Source organism: Poecilia mexicana, unplaced genomic scaffold (assembly GCF_051168715.1).
Source record: "Poecilia mexicana isolate PSO_F unplaced genomic scaffold, ASM5116871v1 scaffold_7, whole genome shotgun sequence".
NCBI classification, from domain to species: Eukaryota; Metazoa; Chordata; class Actinopteri; order Cyprinodontiformes; family Poeciliidae; genus Poecilia; species Poecilia mexicana.
In genome coordinates this window covers 14266883-14289465 of record NW_028263376.1, presented here as the reverse complement: position 1 = coordinate 14289465, position 22583 = coordinate 14266883, and the positions used below count along the sequence as shown (strand labels likewise).

Below are 22583 nucleotides of genomic sequence, written 5' to 3'. Positions count from 1 at the left end.
CACATCTGAGTTTTCCCAAAGGAAACGATGAAACTCCAGAACAGAGACCGACTGCAGGGACCTGTTGCTGAAATGAGTCTAACTGCGTCTTTTTTATCTTCTGCCTTTCGGGAAAAAGAAAATCAGTATTTCTGCCCCGTCTGACCACAGTCCATGTTTTTAACCCAGATATTTCTGAATATCTTTGGAAATCAAAGCTGATTATTGATTAGATTAGTGCAGAACAGTGGAAGTGACTTTGGTGAATATCTATTTTCTCCCCTAATGAATATATTCTGCACTCTAGTATTGACAGAAACATGTTTACTTTTTCTATCATATTCTCAGCAGTTCTTTAAAGTGTGCGTACTAAATCATGTTGTCAATCACTTGCTGACCTTACCTGACTTTTATTATATCATCAATGCACCTCAGCGCCCCCTAGTGTCTGTTTATTGTGTTAAAAGGCTGAAAAAGCTCAGTGCCAGTCAGAGGTTTGCAGTCAGTTTGCCACATTTAAATTTTTCAGATTATCAAACAGATTTTGTTATCAGACAAAGACAAACTTTTTCAAATGATGATTTTGTTTATTAAGAGAAAATCAAATCAATCTGGCTCTTAGTGAAATGTTGTGACAAACCTAAAGCATTTTCAGCAGCTGGAGACGTTTGTTTTACATTGATGTGGAGGAATTAGAGGTGGATTGTCCTGCTTAATAATCCAAGCTGGTTTTAGTTTGAGTTTTATCTGTTGGTTGTACAGAAGGATTTTCAGCTTGAGAGCAGGATCTCTTTGACTGTCAGCCAGTGGTACTTTTTCCTGAAATGCTGTTTTTTTTACCGCCAATGTAATGGAAACTTCTGTGTTTATCGTCGGTCCGCTGAAGATTTTCCCAAAAGTCCTGGGATCATGAAGATGTTTTTTTGGCAAATGTGAGATGCATCTTTGTTTCTTTTGGTCAGCAGTCGATTTTTTTCCTCAGATCTCGTGGATGCAGTTTTTGCCTTTCTTACTGTTAAATCATGAATAATGACCTCATCAGAGACAAATGAGGCCTGCAGAGCTTTAGATGTTGTTCTGGGCCGTTTCGTGACCTCCAGGATGAGTCAGAACTTCGGGAGTCCGATCTCTCCTGGGAAAGTTCACCACTGTTTCATGTTTCCTCCATTTGAGCGGAGTGGCTCTGACTGTGGTTCACTGAGGTCTGAGACATGACTTTTTAACCATTTCAACTCTGATAGATGTCACTGACTTTATTTCTCATCTGGGCTTTAATTTACCAAGATTTTTTGCACATAATGTGTCAGATTTTAAGATTTCTCACCCTGCTTCATGATGTCAGACTGGTTCTATCTAAAGGATATAATGGTGTGTTCTTAATTATTCATTTTGAAACCACCTTTTTTGTTGGCTCAAGTACACTTTGGTATTATAATTAGTTTTATTTGAGACACTTTAGACTCCATAATGGACTGGCTGCCTGTCCAGAGTGCAGACCTGTTGCAATAAACAAGAAAACAATGAATCTCGTGATAAATTAAAACAAGCTCAATAATTTTCATTTTCATGATTTGTCATTTTTCTTTCTATCAGAAACTGGGTGGTAAAAGTTTTAAGTATGGTGTTTGGATCTCAACAGGCCCTTTTTCTGAAGAACAGAGACTTTATAATTAATTTTCTATGTTGTTTCTGTTGTCATGTCTATTTTGGATAAAATGTTTTCCACTTCCAGTGTCTGAGGTTATTGATCTTTGAGAATGTCTTCTTGCATTATTATACTATTACATTACATTGCTTGAAAATGGTCCCTAAGCAACAATATTATAATTTATTGCAATAGCTTTATGGTCACATAAATCAATATTTGTCTCATCAGACGGTTAAACATTTCACCAGAAAACATTTGTCTTGCTCCATGCGGACCACTGATTTTGACATTTTAGTTTTAAATTTGAAAATCTCTACATTGACATCCATTAGGACATTAAATGACTCTAATTTCAGATGCAAATTATATGGTTTTAGATATAAAAAGTGAATCCAGGAAGTAAAGCCAGAGGGGCAGGAAGGCAAAAACACAAAGACAGATGAAGGACGCCACTGGAGGAAGTGAAAACAAATACAGGATGGAGGGAAGGACACCAGACAGCTGTGCTGGAGTTTGGGTCAGAGTATATCTCAAACATATGTCGCATCCTTTATCTGTAAACACACACGCACACAGGCAGAGGATTGTTTTAATATAACACAGCTGTGTGTGCGGGTTGAAGAAACTAATTTGTGTCAGCATGCACACTGATGTAAGGCTGGCATTTTTGGTTTTCCTGTGATGTAATATTTCATCCTCTTTCATCTCAGTTTACATGTAAAGTTAAAGATGCCAGAAAATTACAGAACCTCCCTCTGTCTTCAGTTTCTGTCCGTTTATAGGCGCAGCTGCAATAACCGAGCTCATCAGAAGGTCGGCTAACATCTGCATCATGTGACCTCTCTGCAGGTTGAGCAGCATATAGTTAAAAACAAGATGGCCGTTTATTGATCTTATTGTTCTTCATGGTGTAGCAACAGTTTGTGTACAGAGTCCTCCATCTGGAAAGATGTTTAAAAAATAAGTTCTTCTGTTGTTCCACCTGCAAACTTATTAAAAATGGTCTTTAATGTAAGTATGTTTAATATGTAGAAAACAAAATGGCCTCCTTCTTGACCCAAGGATCCAGGAAGTGATTAATTACTAACATTATGTTTGTTTTTGTACGCGTCTGATTCTGTTTTGGTTCAGGTGTGGAAGACGTGTCGGAATACGACCCCAACCTCCTCAGCGACCCCCAGTGGCCTTGTGGGAAACATAAACGGGTGCTGATCTTCGCCTCCTACATGGTAGGAATTCACACTGCTGCCGCATTCAACCGCCGTCCGTGTTATTTATGAGGCGTATTCGTATTTTTAGTTTTTTGTTTTGGAAACATCCATTGGTCTCATCGTTCCACGTCCCAATGCTCGACACCTTTAGATGATTGATGCTTTCCGTACACTGATAGTTTATGAAAAATCTGTTTTACTCGATCTAATGCTGTGTGAATGTGTATAAGAGGAATAGTCCAGATAATCCGAGCTCTGATGGTGGGGCAGCTGTGGCTGCAGCCTCTGAGCCGACCTCAGGCTAACATGCTCTGAGCTCTCGGTGTGACGCCAGCGTCGCTCTGACCTGCCGGGCGGCTCCAAGACTTCAGCAGCAGATCCTTTAAGCCCTTTAGGTTGAGGTTTGAAGCCTCTGCGTATCAGATTTGCTCCAGCTCATCACTAAACACCTCGTTGGCGGGTCACGGTTTATCCTCACCACCATCAGGGAGACCAGCAGCCAGTTTTTTGATATTCAAGTTGAGATAGTTGAGTTATCTGTGCTTATTTATTGAATTCAGTTTATTTATGTTGCATCATTTCTAACAACTATTATCTGAAGGTACTTTACTGGACTAAAAGCTTTGATTCACACACAGTTACTGTAATTTCTGGACTATTGAACAGAAGCAATAAACCAATTAATCAGATGATTAATTAGTTTATTAATCCTGTGATTAATAAATAATCTCTTTCTACCAGAAACTGGATGATAAAAGTCTTCAGTCTGGTGCTTTGGTCTAAACCAGCCCTTTTTTGAACAACAATTTTGTTTACACACATTCACAATTGATTTTATTTGTTGTCTCTGTTGCTTTGTTGATGTATTTTGGATTTTTATAATGTCTTCCATAAAATCTTATGTAAGTATTAGTTAGAAATTAAAGTGTAGTGATATTTGAGAGGGTATACTTGCATTATTATATCATTATCATCACATTATTTAAAGGTGGTGTCAAAACAACAATGGTAATATCATTTTAAATGTGAACTGATTTCTAATGAACTTTTAAAAGCCTTCAAACAGAATAAAAACACTGCATTTCCAGAAACATGACACAATATTGGACTTGTACCAATCCAGTCCATCCGTCTACTGACGACGTTCACTGCTGCGTGTCTGTTTTCCTTTCTCCATCGACTTACTGCAGTTCCTAATTAGGAATATCAAATAGCTCTTTATACCAATGCTGCATCATAAATTGATTTCTAAAAGGGGAATAAATACTGGAGTTAATTACGACACAGCTGGATTCTTGATTTTTCTAATCCCGAAAAGTGGGGTAAATTAGCAGTTGAATAAAAAAAAAAACCTGGAGAAAAGATGAAAATGTGGAGCCATCATGAGAAACTCGCCTCCTTTACATCGGGAGAATTATCCTGGAGGCTGCGGCTCAGTTTGATCCCTCTCTAGAGATGAATTAAATGTATGGAAACACACACACAAACACACACACACACAGGCTGAATGTCGTGCTACTTAACTCCTCTGAGAAGATTAATGTGAGGTGGGTTGGTCTGACTCCCACCTCAGAGCAACCCAAGATGTGTGGGATTATTTTTCCACCTTTAAATTATGCCTAATCTGTGGATGCGTCATGACATACTCTCACACTTTTACTGACATTTGAATAAACACAGGTTTAAGGACTAATTAAGGAAGCTTACCTTCATTCATTGCTGTCTATAACAGGTGAGGGAACGTAGGATGAAGCTGACATGGAAGCTTTAGGGATGGATTAGGAGAAAACTGAAGCTGATTTTTTTTTTGTTTAATGTGTGGATTTATTCACATCCTTAAAAAGTCTTAAGAAAAAAAGGTAAGTTGGCCTTTTAATGTGTTAATCGCAGATCTTAAATTTTGTCTTGACATGACTGTTTTTATTTATTTGTTTTTGTGGGATTTTTTATTCAGGCAAAAGTTTGAGTCACAGTCAGACATCTTCATTTCTTAGACTCACTCACTGCTAACATACCTTCACTAGCTAGGGAAATAACTAGCCACTTAGACAGGCAGGCTACTGCTAACTCACTGCTAACACACCCTCGCTAACTTACTATTTATCTTATCGTGTATAAGTACAAATTTATTGCTGGCTGGCTGGATGAAATTTGTACATTTCTGTGGAGATTTAGGTCTTAAATTACATTCTGAAGGGTCTTCAGAAGTCTTGACTTTGAGTTGGTGAATTCTTCAAAAACCCTGGGAATATAAGATGATCCGAAGCACAAACATGTGCTATGAAGAGCGAAGAAAACATTTATAAGTAGCTCTGGACTACAAGTCGCATTACCAGATAAACTATATTTTCCAAATTATAGTCTGGAAAATATGTTTGCTTCTTTATCAGTTCCTGCACTTTGCACCAGTAATGATTAGACACAAGAGGATGTACAAATATATGGATTATAATGGGGTCAACCAGATCCCTCAATGTTTTTCGGTGCAGCAGCTACCCCATAACCAGCTTGAGAGAAAAAACATATTTTATTGCCATTTCTGTTCCCATGTGAGGGAAATCTTTAGCGATATGCAGCAAGGCCAACAACCTCTCATGTTTTTCTTTGTGTCGTGTCACACAAACTGATAGGAGGAAAACATAGTGAAAACAACTGATTTGTAGAAGTTAGAGTGCATAAAAGCAGCCAACAGCATGTTTATTTTGGGCCGTAAATCAAGTCCTGATTGTATTAAAGCTTTGTTTTCCCCCAGTGGCTGCATAGGAGGAGAAAAATGATAAATATTGAACTAAAATCAGAGCAGCAGGAAGAGTTGTGATCATTTCACTACAGGCCTCACATCTGCATCAAATGATTCCCATTGATTTCTGCACAGCAGAAAACTTAGTAAAGCTAATTAATTAAACCAGTGGACATTTTTTAAATGTGCCAAATGTGTTCATGTTCATCTTTTGTATAAATCCCCCACAAAGGAGCTTTATGTGAATAGATGACATCTCTCTGCTTTAGTAGACTTTATCCTTAAATCAGGTTTTCCTTATTTATTTAGAGAAAATGACGTATATATGCAGGTATATTTATCTAAATGTAAAAGGCGCAAAGACATCCTGTTCTCAAAGATCAGTGTCATTTGTGACATGCATCACATTAAGAGGATAAAGTTGCCACTTTGTTTCATTAACATATTGTATCTTTATTTTATTGCTGAGCACTTAAGTTGTTTTAAGTTGGAAAAACAATATGGCCCTGAATACTTTCAACTGTAGGACTGTGGTCCATGTTGCAAAACTAGATGCTAGTTGTAAAATGGTATTTTATATTTTCTCTTTTGTAATGTCAATTTTTCATAAAATAAAGTTAATCCCTCAGTTTCTGTTTATTAACCAGCTACAAACTTTTTAAAAGACTACGTAAATCTGAGTTGAGCTTTATGAACTTATTTTGTCATTAAATTAAGAAAAATTCAAATTACATGATTCATATTTCACATTTCAGTCATGCAAAAGATGGAGCACAATAACCTTCTCTAAAGCGAAATAAAATCATGAACAAACGGCGTGATGAAGGGGATTTCTGTGAAGTTTGAGTTTTCCACGTTGTCCTGAATGTTTCTGTGAACAGTCATTTCCAATTTTCCTGTAAAATAATCTGTGTAATCCTGGCATAATGAGAGAAATATTTGCTCCTCTCATTGTTTACATTCTCTTGCAGCCGGCTGACCGTTGTTTGACTGTTCTATACCTCTGCTTACTCTCCATCCAGGGATCATCTTTCTTCTGTTTATGCATTTTTTCCCTCATTATGTTCTTTTTCTTCCTCAGACGACTGTTATCGAGTACGTCAAACCGTCCGATCTGAAGAAAGACATGAACGAGACTTTTAAGGAGAAGTTTCCCCACATCAAGCTCACCCTCAGTAAAATCCGCAGGTAAAGCTGAAATCTAAACACTTAAACGTGTTTTAGATTTTATCCTGTAAGTCGTCTCTGACCGTCCTGGATGTTCTGCCCAGCCTGAAGAGAGAGATGAGGCTCGTCGGGGAGGACTGCGGCCTGCAGCCCGTCACCGTTGCCATGGCGTTTGTGTATTTTGAGAAGCTGGTGCTGCAGGGTCGACTCAACAAACAGAACAGGTAAATTCAAACCTTTTCTTTCATATTCTTCCTTTTGTTTATTAATTTTTTGGACTCCACTGTTTCTGCTGTGAGGTTGACTTTCCACATAACTTTATTGTTAAGCCCATCTGAGGTCATAATTGATGATAATTTGATCAGTTATTCAGTACTTAAGTATCCATTTTTACCAAATACTTTTTTACTCTTGAGTAATTTCTTGGATGGATACTTTTTACTTTTACTTTAGTAAAAACATGTTGAAGTAGTGATACTTTTATGTGAGTAAAATCTGTTTGTCTTTTTTTGGGCGCTCTCGCCACCTGTGCTCTGCTGGAACTCTAGCGCCCTCTTGTGGTTCATTTGTTATTAGGATAAAAAAACAAGCTGCTACATTTATTATATCTCTGATAACCAGCTGTGCCTCGCTGATTATCTCTGCAATTCCATCATTATTTGCAGTGTTAATTGTTGCCCAATAAAACCAGAGCAAAACTTTTGCCTCTGTTCGTCTCATAAAACATTAAAAATATAATTATGTATATTCTTTTAATAATTCAGAGCAAATTAATCAGTTTTCCAGGGCCGGTATCCTGCATGTTTTAGTAATTTCTTGGTTCATTAGAGGGTTTCTGCAGAATTTTGACATGTTGAAGAGTAAAGCTGGGATGATATGACTTAAAAATAAAATCTCAGATTTTTTCATATCAGATCTAATTTTGAATTTTAATCGATTGTGTTCTTTTTTTTTTTTACTCTCTTTTCTAGGGTCAGACTGCAAGAATATTTATTTAATTCTGAAATAGTCATTATAGTGACAGAAAAAGGATGCATTTGTGCCAGAAAAAAACCCTTAAAATTATGTAAAAGAAAAAATAAAGTTTTATTTGGTAGGAAAAAGCTTCCAGTTATCTGACGTTACCACCTCAGTTTGTTTGGTTTGCTCTTCAAAATAGACTCACTCGAATGTTTACTCAATCATTTCAAAATCCTGCTGCTACTCTGATACTGACCAGTTAAAAGATGAAATGTCCATTAAATATTTATCTGTAAAACTGTTATCAAAGGATAACTTCACACAACATTCCTCATTTATTTTTTTTATTTTTCATGTTGGATGAAGTTACTACTTTATTCTCCTAATATTACAACTTTTTTCTTGTAATTTTTTTAAAGATATTGTAGCCTGACCCTAATATTCCATCAAAGAGTTTATCTGAATTCAAAATGCAAATAAATAGAACCTGTAAACTCGCTTGTCAAACAAGATGGCCGCCCTGGGTGTGCTGACATAATTTTTCCAAAAATTAAATGATCCAATTTGATTAATCGATAAAATCATCCATGATTTAAAGTGACAGAAACCAACATGGCTGCCCCTGCAGACGCCTGATCCGCCTGGCATGTTGTTGTTTTACAGGAAGTTGGTGTCGGCTGCCTGCATCCTTTTAGCTGCTAAGATCAGCAGCGACCTGAAGAAGCAGGAGGTCAAACACCTCATAGATGTGAGTCACTCACACACACACACACACACACACACACACACACACACACACACACACACACACACACACACACACACACACACACACACACACACACACACACACACACAGAGGTTGTCATGGTGGTGACTCCTGCCTGCGAATCAGATCAGGTTGCTCATCTGTTTATGTGGTTGTTCCACCTGAACAAGCGGAAAAAGTGGGACTGGATCGCTGAGCTGCAGAATCTGAACTCTGAACCCGGTTCGCTCTGATGGCACCAATCAGCTGGCGGTGACCAATTTAAAAAGTTTAGCTTGAGCAGCTTCTTTTCCTCAGTGCCCTGCAAAATACACATGTTTGTGTGCAAATATCTTAGTGCACTTGAAATAAGACAAAACTGACTGGAAACTAACATTTCAACAAAATTCAGGAGCTTGTTTTAAGTTAATATTTTTATGTACTGATGATGAAGTACTACTGGCAGATTATTTCACTTAAAACATGGGAAAAATGTTTCATTGTAAATGGAACTAGTCTCTTTTTATTAATATTAAGGAATTATTTACTGAAAACAAACTCCTATAACTTAGTTAGTTTTGTTTTTATCTAGTTTTAACTGGAAACTAGATGAGAAGTACTCTAAACTGTACTTCTCCCTCCACAGTTTTTAGAAAAAATAAACTTTGTGATTCTCTAGTGCTAGAGAAATTCATGGTTATTTTTGTTTCACCGCTTGCCGCTGTGAGAAACGACTCTGAGGAGCCGAGTGATGCAAATTTACCCAAAACTTCTCTTATCTTCTCGCCCCACTGGATGATTTCGTCATATTTAAAACTCTGTGTTGTAAACTTCTCCTTACTCAACAAGCCACAAGACTTTTCTGCAAAAACACAACACAAAGTTCACACAAAATTAGTCTGTCTGCCACAGCTCCACTCTGACGGTGTAAGCACCGAAATTTTAAACGGAAAGCTAAAAAAAATCTTAATTTTGCTCCTGCTGCTAAAATGTTACCTACCAATGTTTCTATAACTTTCATTTTGTTTTTATTAAATCTCTGGATGAAAACAGAGAATAAAACATGTGACATCAAGTCATAGTTTCCAAGTGATTTTGTGCACAGAATATCGGTTCTTTCTGCTCCTTATGCAGAACTGGACATGTACAGAAATCGAGTTTACCTCTTTATAGGTTTAGACATATATGGAAAAGAAAAATATTAAAGAAAAATGGCTGAATTTCTTTCAAAAAAATATTTAAAATTCCCAAAGATGGTTGGTTCTAACAGACAAACTTCTAATGTTTTAAATGTTTTATTTAAAATAGGAATTGAATTATTCGCTTGTTTTATCTTTTATTGTATTTTTAATGTTGTGTAAAAAGGTTTAAGTACTTAAATGAAAAATCTACAGAATGTGTCAGATTTTTTTATCCAACTAGAATAATCAATTACTAAAATAATCATTTGTTGCAGCTGTAAAATAAATAAATTAAAATTATTGCAATAACACTTTAATGCAAAGATAAACACTGCTTGTTGTCAGGAGTTATTAAGTCTAATGGCTGATTAGATGAAGATTTACAAAAAACTTTCTAAACTTTAACTGATTCTTTAAAGTCGAACCACTGAATTGAGATTTGTTGTCTGCAGAAGCTGGAGGAGCGCTTCAGGATCAGCCGGAAGGAGCTGATTTCGTTTGAGTTCATCATCCTGGTTGCCCTGGAGATGGCGCTGTACCTCCCTGAAAGTAAAGTGTTGCCTCACTACAGGCGGCTGATGCAGCAGGTGTAGCGGCGCTTGGCCCGGCGGCGCAGCGGCAGTCTGCTGCTCCGTCTTCCACATACACTGTGATCCCATGATGCCTTCTCAGCGGCGCCTTCCACACCGTCCTGAGTGGTGCACAATAAAAACCTGAGAGGGGAACACCAAAGTTACGGCACACTGTGACATCATCAAACGATTCATCAGAGGTCGGTTTATCAGAGGGATACTGAGACCTAAGACGTTACTGTTCCCAGTATAAACCAGTCATTTAAGATCCAGTTCCCACCAGGAAACTCCCAGTTTGATCCTTAATTTTTTACACACTGTTGTAAAATTTTAAAAAAGTGTTTGTTTGACACGTTAGCAACTCTTCTGAGCGATAAGAAAGACATATTTCTCCCTAAACTAATTTAAATAACTTAAAATGAACATAATTTTTTGAGTACCTGAATTCACTGAAACATCTTAACAATAATAAATAAACAAAAAATATAAAATAGCAATAAACACCGTAAGGTAAATATAGTAAAACACCAGACCAATGTCAGTTAATTTAGTGGTTTTAGTGAGCATCTTTTCAGTTTAATTATGCTTGAATATGTGTCACTGTATTAAGGATGGGTGATACTGACTTAAAATTTCATCATGATCATTTTTAAAAATGTTTTATAGTTTATTAAATTCCTCAACAAGCAGGTAACAGACAGTGAGACAGATGTTGACCAAATGAAGTTGTAAGTTCCTAAGAAGGATCTGAGTTTTTATCACGATAATTTCTGTCATTTAGTAAGGATGCACCGATCCACATTTTTCACTTCCGATACCGATATCTGAAGTTTAGTATCGTCCGACAGTGATCTGATACAGAAAAACATCGCTGAATTGACTTAAAATTTTTATTTTTTTAAACACAGACATAAATCTACTGAATTACAACATTTATCAAACACGTAAAAAATAAACTACATCAAACTGCTAAGAGGAGAATTAAGGAGCCAAGTTTTTAAAATGGTTTAAACGTGTTGCCATGATTACTGAGCATTTGACAATCATTTTATTGCACTCCAAGTAATCAGACCAGCTGCTGCCAGATGTTTCTGAAGCGAGATCAACGGAGGATAATTAGGAAGCCTTCCTGGAAAGTTTCAGGACCATCGTCTCCTCCTCCTCCATGTGCTGTGATCGTGTTTATTCATGGACTGAAGGTGTTTCTGGTAGCGCCTGAAAGCATCATCCACCTTTCTGTTCACACTGAGCTGCAGTCAGAAGCTCCAGCTGTGGAGTTTGGATGTTTAAGTGCCTTTGTGTGGTGATTTCATGCAAAGCAGAGCTGATTCAGTCGTCTTCCTGTCCTGTAATCTGTCCTCCTGCTGCACCGACAGATGCTGTGATCAGAAAACGTTTCTTCCGCTCTGAACATCTTCCAGCATGAGAAACGCTGCCACCTGTGTCCGCTGTCCGGAAACATCTGTAGTGTTTGTATTGTTGCTAATGGTTATCTCTGATAAGTGAGTTAAAAAAGACATTTTTAGACCATGAAACAGGAACAAATGTTATGCTAAACGTCCCGTTTAAGGGAAGGAACTCATTGTGGCTGCAAACATCCTCATTCTGTGAAGCATCACTAAACAAACTACAGCCTTTGTGTTCCTGAGCTGCAGCAGAAAAGCAATAATGAACTCACTCTTGAACTTTATTTATTGTACCATAAAGGGATGAATCTGTAACCAAGCCGAGGTTTCTGTCAGGATGTGTGCAGCTGTTCTTTTCTTCCTTCAAGCTTCAACATTAAATCGGTTCCTTGAGCTTCTGAATTGGGCATTCCTCCTTTGGCGGCCATGTTGGGGGAAGTCCGGCTGCACGGCACTTCCTGCTGAGCCTCGGTTATTTTTGCACTTTGCCTTTTTAGCCTCACCTCAGTCTTTATTTTGTCACTAAGTAATAATATTTTTCTACATATGAACAATCTTTATTGTAACCTTGGATGTTTTGAATGAACTGTGTCACAGAAACGTATTTATTGCTAATAATCCGTCAGATTAAGGAGAATCATGTGCGAGCTGATATACGTAGCTGAAAATTACTCCAAACAACCTGATTCTGATTCTTTGTTGTTAGACTGACATCCATGTTCTTCCACTCGTGTTTTTCCTGTTTAAAGAAAGTGTTTGGGTTCGTCTGGAACCGTTTGTTGGAGCAGGAGAGATGCTTCCTGCTCTGCAAAAACGTACAAAAAGTATTTTTGTGTAGTTTCTAGTACAAATGTCTTGGCACACTTGGAATAAGATAAAACTAATAAGGTATAGGAGCTTGTTTTATATCAATAATTCCTAGTTCTTGTCATATTATGTCTCTTGTAACAAGGGAAATATGTCTTGTTATAAGTTAAATAATCTGCCAATGTAACAAGTGCTTTTTTAATGAATTTTAAGAAATTGACTTCAAAGAAGATCCTACAACTTGCTGAAAAGTTACTGTAAGTTAGTTTTGTTACTTTAAGTTTCCTAAGATATTTGCATTAGAAACTAGACCATTAATCTACAGACCAAATGTTTCTGTTTTCTTGTCTAAGCTGGAGGTTTCTGCAGCTTAGATCTGCTGATTTATTTTTTTATTTTTTTAGCCTGACCCCGTTACGTTTTCCTAACATCCATCTTTATGCTTTCATGAGTTGCAAATAAAAAATTAAAAACATGGTCAGGTTTCCTCTCCTGCTCCAACTAACAGTGCTGAATAATCTGCAGTCTGCTCACATGCTGGACAGCAGAGACATTTTTAATGAATTAAGGAAAATAAATGAGCTTCAGAGAGAAGGTATTTGATTTTTAAAAAAAAACTTCAGCCGCCATTTTAAAGGGTTATTTTGCAGAATCAGGTTAGCAAACACTATTTTTGACCTTTTTTCCTTTCAGGTAACAAAAATGACCATTTTCTGCTATAAAATAACCAAAATATTCCTTTAAACATGACTATAAAGGCAGCAGTTGTTTTCTCTACATTAGAGAAGTTTTATTTTTGCAGCTTTTATTCTCTCAGCTGATCTTAAGTCTTTCCTATGTCATGCCACAGCCTCATTTGTTGTATTTAGTTTATTTTTGATTCTTCCAGCACTGAAACACTGTAAAGGGAAATATTTATCAAGTGTTTGTCTTCCGTTTCTCTCTGTTATTCATTTTGACTTATTTCTACATTAAGCTGACTTTCTTTTTGTTTTTATGTAGTTATCAGCTTATTTTGACAACGACGTCACATGAGTGGAAGTGTTTTATTTTCAGCTGCCAGTTTCAGTGAAACACATTTATTCAGACAGTGAAAACAGCTGCTGCAGTGGAAATAAGTGTGGTTTTCTCTGCAGAATTTGGTTTTCTAATTTGTTTTGGAGACCATATACTGTCAAAAAATGCAAATGTTTATTGTCAAATTTATTTTCATTAAAATATTTAAATTTACTGCTTTTTATTGTCACTTTTGTTCCAGATTTTATATTACTGTTTTTCAGTGTTGGGTTTTATTTTTTGCCCAACAATTACAAAATGGTGTCATCGACAAAAAAAAAATGTTAATGTAGATGTGATATGCAATTAATCTGAGTTTTATCCATGTTTCTTACTGCTTTCATTCACAATTAAAGAACTGAGACTGTGTTGGTCGCTGCAGGACCTCGTCTGACCAGAAGGCCTGAATGATCTGGAACAACAGCAGCAGATCTTTAATGCATATAATCCGATCAGCGGTTTATAAACTAACAAAAGTATTTTAAAGTTTTTTCTCTGAGGAGCCATAGTAAGGATTTTAGTAAGGATTTTAAAACTGGGGTGATGTGCTCTAGCTTCCTGGTTTTAGTCAGAACACCAGCAGCAGCGTGTTTTTTTTTTTGTTTTTTTTCAGACCTGTAAAGACACTGCTGCAGTAATCAATGCAACTAAAGATAAACACATGGATGAGTTTCTCTAGAACCTGCTGAGACATCAGTCCTCTTTTCCTGGGAATGTTCTTCAGGTGACAGAAGGCCGACTTTGTAACCGTCTTTATGCGTATTAAGGTTCAGGTCTGAGCCCACATTTTGAGCCTGATCAATAGTTTAATAAATGGAATAAATGAAGATGGGAAATGGTCCCAGTGATGCCATCCCATTAAAACAATGATTAATAAAACTCTTTTTGATGGAGGGTAGATTTAATGGAGCTTCATTTTTCAGCTGAAGTGAAACTATAAATCAAAATTGTTAAAGCATTTTATATTCTGGTGGATTATTCTTTTAAAAAATGAAGTGGTTAAGTTCAAATAATCCAATCCCTCTCCAAATATAATGAATACTATTTTATTTATTTCCTTATCGACCAAAATAAATAATGTGTCCTCAGTGAAAATAGATTTAATTTTATACATGTTCAACATAAAACAGCCAATCACAGCAAAACAAACTGCACAAAGGAGAACAATACAACAAATAATAATACCCCATATTTATTAAATGTTACTAACGGTCATCAATATCAGTTCATATTCTATCTGAAAACTTTTATGTTTCGTTTCACACGTAAAAAGATGCATGTAATTACAGAAATATTTGCATCCATGTCGACAAACCTTTGCATGTGTGACGTAAACAACTGCAACATTATGTAGGTCAAAGGTCACAGCAATGCATCACTAGTGTTTGGTTTTTAGGAAGTTAGGTCACTTTGACAGAGTCAGTGCTCTACCAGATCTCCATGAACAAATTATGGGAATCTTATTTGCAGCCACATAATTTTACTAATATTATTTTTCAGTCATATGATTATATTTCATCTTGTGTTTAATTTGTTGGCTTGTTGTTTTGATCAAAAAAGATTATTATAGGTTGTACTTTTGAAGCAGAAGTAAAACTTGTTCACTGAGATAAATAGTTTTAAATGCTGGTTGATTAAAAGCAGAACAATGCAACTGTTACTTGCATGGTTGAACAGAAGAACAGTCTGCTATAAACCACATCCTGTCTAATATCCGGACTCACATCTGATAAAACACAAACCTTTGACCTGACCTCAAAGGGAAGACTTTTCTAATAAACCAAACATTAGTCAGGTTTAATATTGAGCTACATTAGTAATCTTATTCCAACCACCACACATGCATGTACTATTACACCCAATAAAAACTCTTCTTCCTTCCTTTATTTTTCTAAAATGGTATTTCTGCACCACTTTTTGAGCTGTTGTTGCTGCAGCATTGTTTCAGTTCCTCTTTCGTGCATTTCCACCACAAACTGAAGGACAGTTTTTAAATTCTGCCTCATTCATTTAAACAATAACTTCAAAATGTTTGTCTGGAAGTTGCTTCATGGTTTTATGCATGCATTTTACAGAGTGCAACTAAGTTACAGTTATTAACCAGCATCACAGATAATATTTAATTGCCTATTTTACAAATATACAATAATGATAATAAATATTACCTAAATCTATGCATAGCAATTAGAAAATGTTTAAAATAATGAAAATATTTGCTAACTATTCTAACAGAACAGTGCAAAGCAGCATCTGTGTCACAAATAGAAGAAAATCAAATTAGCATCCAGCATTAGCTTTGCAGATAGCAAATTCAAATCAAAAATTAATTCCATAGAGAAATTAAAAAGCATTAACAATTATGTTTTATTTGATGAACTGAGTCACACTGACCTGAGTTTTCAGTATTTTTACTGCAGTTTGTTGCAATAATAGGATAAAATCCTTCTCAGCTCCATCTGTTGACTTTTCTGTCGTCTCGGTTAACAGAGAGTGAAAAACAAAAACTGCCATATTAAACTCAGATATTGAATTGATTATCCAGCTTGTTATGCATTTTTTTAAAAACGCTCAAAGAATCACCATGTGGACTGATTTTGATGTCTGTTTCTGAGTCCATTTTATATGGATTTTACAGTCCATAACAACAGGTTAGCATGTGTCCTACAAAATCATATTAATTAAATTTACAGTTTTAGTGACTCAAAGCTAATTATAGAGCTAATGGGTTTGAGTTTTCCCTGAGGACAAGCAAACGGCAGATCCACAGCAAAGCTACTCTTGTAAAGTAATGGTGGAATAAAGAGGAGGTGACCCGTTGCCATGGCTACCTGAGCTCGTGGCTAACCGAGGTTCTGAGTAGGTGACGTTATCTGAAGCAGCAAGATGGCCGCCGTTTGATCTGATGGCACCGTTCGGCAGCTGCACTTCAGAGTATTCTATGTCTTCCTCTTCAGCCTGGAAGAAAACAGAGAAAAGTTTATACATTTATGAATAGGAGTGTTTCTACAAGCAGAATATAAAATAATAAATACATAATTATTAACTAAAAAGTCAGTATGATTTTAAATACATACAGTTTAGTATTTGCAGATTCAACTCTACTTTTGTGGATTGTTTAGTGGAGTATGACTCGAGGTTTTTTGCGGTAAATTGTGTATCTGCAGGTTATTTTGTAGATTATGTCAAAAATATTAAATAGGAAATGCAGATAGAAGTTGAAATGCCTACATACAATGCTACTATTAATTAGCGTTAGCTTATGTTTTGTACTTTGCATATTAATGCATTTTAAGGTATATTTAGTATTTGAAATATTAAAGTAGGCATTTGTGTGTGTCTCAAGTACTTGCAGATTTGTGATCCACTATGAATTATTTCTAAGTGTAGTTTACTAACATAGAAGAGACAAAGAATAGTTTGTGATGAGACATGAAAATTACACTGTATATCCTGCTGATTTTATGCAAAGATTAGTGAAATGTGTACAGTGTCTTTCTGGTTCCTGGATTTTATTTAAAGCATTCCTGACAAAAACTTTCTAAATGGCTACAAAGATGTAAAAAATTAACTATCTCACCAGCAGGTATTTGCAAAATGGGGAAACAAAACAATGAAAATTCATTTACTTAAGTTTTTACTTGATCCTGTAACCATCACATAAATAGAATATAATGTACTTTTAATAACTGCACAGAGCACACAGGTTTCAGATGTAATAACCAAAGCAGAGTAAAAATATCTTTACTGTTCTCTAAGGATTTGAGTAACCATGTAGGAGCAGCAGGAATTAAAATCTTACATCCTGGGTAAACTGGTCTTTTCTTAAGCAAGTTTGCATGGATATCATAAGGAGTTAAAGTGCAACCCAGATTAAAAAAAGATTCACTACACACACAACAAATGGTTTAAAAAGCTTAGAGGAAATAAAATCTTTTCTGCATAAAATTCTGACAAAGATGATATTGTGCTTCTGCCACAAGAAATTAAAACCGACTTGTTATGAAATGCTAGAAACTAATTTGCAAATATTTTCATTTCACTTGCAAATCCATTCAAGTACACTGGAATTGCTTCCCATAGATAATGCAACTGGGACAAAAAAACTGATATTAAATAAAGTTCTTCATCTTAATTAAATCTCCCTGAGAAATTGACCTTTTTTGCAGAATTTTGAGCAAAAATATTAAATGTTTTACAAAGATCTGCAGAAATGGAACATAAAACAAAACATTTAGAGCTCAGAGTTCCCCCACATTAAAACTAGATGTGTGCATTTGAATTTTTAGCTCAAACTGAATGAAAATATAGTAATAATAATAATAATAATAATAATAATAATAATAATAATAATAATAATAATAATAATAACGCCCCCAATCTGCCGAATCAGAGTGTAAATAATTATTATTAATATTTCTATTGCTGTCATTCTACATTTCCACTTACTTGCCCCTGTGGTTTGCTGGCCAGGCTGTATATTGCGTTGCTTTCAGCTGCGTTTGGTTTGTTGGACTGGACGTAAGCGTAAACTGAAGATATTTCCCCAGCAGGAGGTTTGTTCTCTCTGTCCTTCTCTCTGATCTCCTCATAAACGGTGTTGATCTGCAGAACCAAGAGTTTAAATTGGTTTTACAAACTGACTGCTGCAGGATTAGAAATACGATGCAGATGTTTTTACTCTGACTTACCGTTGTGAAGTCAGTAGGATCTTTTTTCACTGGAGGACCTGAAAAACAAAACGAGGAATTATCTGATTTAAAGCAACATTGTAAAACTGTAAGTAGTAATAAAGTCAATATCATGGGATCCAGATTTGCACACCTGCAGACTGAAATATTTGCTTATTTTTATGAGCCTAATTGGTTGGACAGAGTATGGGAACAACAATAATTAAGTTTTCCCAGAGATTCAGTTTGACTTTGTTTTTTTTATGACTTATTGGTGATTGAAAACTTTCATAAAACAGCAAAACAGCTGAAACACTGAGTTCCTTTATATCAAAATAAAAACCCAGCTGTATTGAGTTGCTTTTGAACAACATTAAGTGAAAATTTGACCAACAGTATTGATTTTGGTGAAGGCGATCACCAAAATGTAACGTTAGTTCAATTGTTGACTATAGGATGTTTTCTCTATAACTTCATAATTTTGTGTTTTTATTATCTAAAGCACTCTGATCTGCCTTGCTGCTGAAATGTGATATACAAATAAACTTGACTGATTGACTTAGATCTGGACTTTAACTGGGCCATTCTAACATGAATATTTAAACTAAACCAGATGTTTGCAACTTCAGTCCTCAGGTGCTTCTGGGAGTTGAGTAGCATTAGTTTCTGCTTAATAAACAGCCAGGAAATTCATACTAATCACACAATATGTTCACATGAAGTGGGGAGAACAGTTTGTGACAAGAAGAGGCGGAGCAAACGTTGACCAACATCCTTTTTGAAACCTATGACTTTCTAGTGGCATGTTGCTCAAATTCATATAAAAGGCAGAGCCAAAGGATTAGTTGATATTGTTCAGACAAAACCACTTTGAGCAACTAATGAGGTCATAAAAACATTTATATTTTAGAGATTCCTACGCACTACCTGCATAGTCTAAGAGGTATTTGGGTATACTGGTGTACTTTTTGGATTATCAATCATTTAGTTCTTTTTCTTAATCTTATTTATCCATTTTAAAGTAATTCAGCTTTACAAACTCTGTGTTAACAGAGTTCAGCTATATAGACAGAAACTATATAATACAGATTAGCAGAACAAGCAAACAAACAAACAAACAAACAACACTGTTAGCTGTTGATTGCTGAAATCATGATAATAACAAAAACATTAAAACCAGTTCATCCCTTAGTTTCTCCAGTCCAAGAATATTTCAAATTGGCCGATCTTAAAGAAAGTTTTCAGCTTGTGAAAATTTTAGGCATGCTGTTTCCACACTAACTTTCCACATCAGGGTAAAAATAATGAGGTTACAGTAAATGCTGGACATTGATCTGCTTCAAATTTGCATAATTTCCCCTCTGTATACAGGACAAGTGTGAGCAGCTCAACACAAACAACAATGCTTTTATTAAATGTTTGTATTTATGACAACAAAGCAGGTATTCTCAAGTCCACTGTTTAAATTTCTTGACTTCATAGATTTTATAGTTTGTGAATATGCAGAAATTCATTAAAATTAACTATATGTGGAGACTCCCAAGCCCACTAAGGGACAAGGCTGAACAGAAAATGGATGGATGGATATATGAAGACAGGCATAGTTAGTTTCAGTGCATGACAGCTAAGTTTTTTTTTTTGGGTTGATAAACAGCAGTGTGTTATAACTCACCTTTCTGTTGATGGAGGTTTTTCCTCTGGCAGAAAATCAGCAGAGCCGTCGCTAACAAGACGGTCAGAACGGCCAGACTCAGACCCACATAAAGCAACGGATCTGCAGGGATTTAAGATTATTTAGTTTATTACACAAACGTGTTCCAGTTAAACATGTTCCAGTTAAACATGCCATGTGCATTAATGTTCTTCCTTCATAAGCTGCTCATAAGAAACCAGATTTTTGTGCATTTAATTCACAGGACACATATTGTGTGTTTAATGATCTGCACTGATCAGATTCTCCAGCTTTTATTGTTTTCTATCCATTCGGTGTTTTGTTGTTGTGTCAGTCCAGTAAACTACAGGTTCCTAGAGGTCTGTAAAGATTTTACACTTTGTGTCCAACATCTTGGTTCTTTCTGCTTCCCCTTTTCCTCCCTTTGCTTCATGATTTCTGCTCTGTTTGCCTCCCAGCCTTTGATTCAAACATAATTCAACACTAAAGTCACAGATATTTTTCACTGTTTTACTGAATTTGAATATCTATTATAAATAATCAAGAGTTGTTTTTTTTTGATTATCTGCAAATTTCTAACTGTTTATTTTAACAATAGTCTGAGTCTCTGATCCGAATCATCGAATAAACATCTAATAAACATAAAGATGATGAACCTGAAGCTGCAGCTGGTTTATCAGAGGATTTGATGGTTTCAGATGGAGAAGGAGAGAAACTCTGAGTTGTTGTTGTTGTTGTTGTTGTTGTTGCTGTTGTTGTTGTTGTTGAAGCTGCTGCTGCTGCTGTTGTTGTTGTTGTTGTTGTTGTTGCTGCTGCTGCTGTTGTTGTTGTTGAAGCTGCTGGGACAAAAGTTGATCTTATTAAAGGTCTTGGAGTCCATTTTGGTTTCAAAAAATCTGAAGATGTGAGAAGAAAACAGAATCACAACAACTTTATATTCTGATGATGGATGTTTGTCTTTATGAGTCACAGTTTAAACATGTTGGTCTTTTAAAGTTGATCTGTTGAAAATCTGTGTGATGGTTACATGGTGCCCTGTTTGTTTTGAGACCATCCTTGTCATGTCCCTCATCTCCCTTATTCCCTGCAGCAGCGTCGCTCCCTGATTGGTTCCCTTCTTAAGCCTCTCTCTGTCACCCCCACGCTGCCAGATTATCAAACGCTTTCAGCAAGTAGTTTCTAGCTCTCCCATCTCGTCCTCTGTGTTACTGCCTCGCCCTTGTTCTCTGGATTTGCCTACTCGGATCTCGACCCTAGCCTGTTTCTTTGACACCGCTCACGCCCACTCCCTCGGACTCTGCTCTCTTCCTCATTGTGTATGACCTCGGCCCGGCTGACCAAGAACTCGGATCTGAACTTTATACCTCTCATTCCACAGTGTGAGTACGCTGCCCTGTTCAGCGCTTCTCCCCCAGCCTCCGTGCACCATCTCCTAGCCAGTGCTGCAGCTGACCTTCCTGTGTGCCACTCTAAGCTGTCTTCAATAAAGATCTGTGGTTTCTGCTCACTTTTGTCTTGTGGCTGATTTTGGGTCCTCCTAGTGTGCTCTTACAATCTGAGCTAAATATGTAAACCAGAAAACTCACCTTCAGTCACAACAAGATTAAAATCAGCATGTTGATTTCCAAAGAAATTTAAAAGCACAGTTCCATCTGTGCGACACTGATACCGTCCTGAGTCTGACAGTTTCAGATCTGTGATGCTCACATGTAGAAAATCAAATTCAGTACGACGTCTTTTTTCATATCTGATGCTGAATCTTCCTTTCTGATCTCTGTCTTTAGTTGTTTGAATGAGAATATTTTCTCCTTTACAAGTTTCCTTACAGAAGAACCTTGTCTCTCCTGTGTAATCAAATTTACATGTAACTGTGATGATTTCTCCTTCATTTCTGTAGATGGGTCCCACAGTTTCTCCATCCTGCAGAACTACTGAGGAGAAAAACAGTCAGTAGTTATTGTCATTGTAGAATATAAAATAGTTTATATACAGTCATAAATTAAACTTGATGCTTCAGAATAAATATTAATTTAACCCAGTTTCTCACCTAAATTCTCTAAATGCCCTTTTCCTCTTACTTCCTGGTTTATTTCTGCAAGAAAAAACAGAAGTTTGTGAATAAAGCTTTGGAGAACAAAATCAAACATTTTTCTCTGTTTATGTCTTTAAGGACAGTTTCAGTGTTGCTGCACTTGATGGATCACTTCTGCTCTGATATTTCTCTTCATTTACATTAAAAAATTATGGAACAAGGAACTGTTTTCTCTTTTTCTTTAACTAGACGACTTTTAGAAAATCTGCAGTTTTCCAAAACAACAAGCTGTGACCTATATAGGATGTAAGTTTTATACGTTTTTTCTACATATTTAAATAAATTACTACACTCATGTGTAAGTGTGAATGTACATTTAGAGTCTGAGCTTATTTGATCAACTTGTCAAGAGAAAGAAACAGATGAAACTGGAATAAAAGTTAGAGTTCAGTTTAAAACTTGTCAACAAGTTAAAAAAAAACCTCTTAATAAACCGAGGAACTGAAAGGATGAAGGTCTGAGAGCAGAGAAACTGATATAAATAAAATAATCTACTCACTGAGGAAGAAGAGGCAGAGCAGAGTGAGACAGACCTTCATCCTGAGCTGCTGATGGTTTCTAACTCTGCTTCTCTTCCTGCTTCACTGAAACCAGGAACTGCTCTGCAGGATGCAGTTCCTCCTCTAAACACCAGAGGGCACTACTACTTTTACTGCAGAGTTAAAGTTTCTGTACAT

General features: G+C 36.2%; 2 protein-coding genes across 3 annotated transcripts in view; one reads left to right on the top strand and one right to left on the bottom strand.

The window, feature by feature from the left end:
• LOC106932460 (CDK5 and ABL1 enzyme substrate 2-like) overlaps nucleotides 1-13649 on the top strand; it is a 39607-nt gene extending 25958 nt beyond the window's left edge. Inside the window, exons 6-10 of the mRNA XM_015011182.2 lie at nucleotides 2759-2856; nucleotides 6660-6766; nucleotides 6850-6969; nucleotides 8369-8453; nucleotides 10087-13649. Of these exons, the coding sequence (XP_014866668.2) occupies nucleotides 2759-2856; nucleotides 6660-6766; nucleotides 6850-6969; nucleotides 8369-8453; nucleotides 10087-10227 (551 nt within the window). The 3' untranslated portion in view covers nucleotides 10228-13649. The remainder of the gene's footprint in view (nucleotides 1-2758; nucleotides 2857-6659; nucleotides 6767-6849; nucleotides 6970-8368; nucleotides 8454-10086) is intronic.
• An 856-nt stretch (nucleotides 13650-14505) lies between these two features.
• LOC148158398 (uncharacterized) lies at nucleotides 14506-22475 on the bottom strand. Of its 2 annotated transcripts, none has more exons than XM_088007106.1 (8): nucleotides 22406-22475; nucleotides 21862-21906; nucleotides 21401-21745; nucleotides 20471-20650; nucleotides 19815-19916; nucleotides 18164-18201; nucleotides 17922-18077; nucleotides 14506-16430 (listed from the first exon to the last, which is right to left on the bottom strand). In XM_088007106.1, exons 1-8 carry the CDS (start codon nucleotides 22443-22445, stop codon nucleotides 16248-16250), a joined length of 1089 nt encoding a protein of 362 aa, XP_087863232.1. In that variant the 5' UTR covers nucleotides 22446-22475; the 3' UTR covers nucleotides 14506-16247. The 2 variants fall into 2 exon arrangements, with proteins under 2 accessions (XP_087863232.1, XP_087863233.1); XM_088007107.1 differs by having other exon boundaries at nucleotides 21401-21742.
• Between the last annotated feature and the right edge of the window lie 108 nt (nucleotides 22476-22583).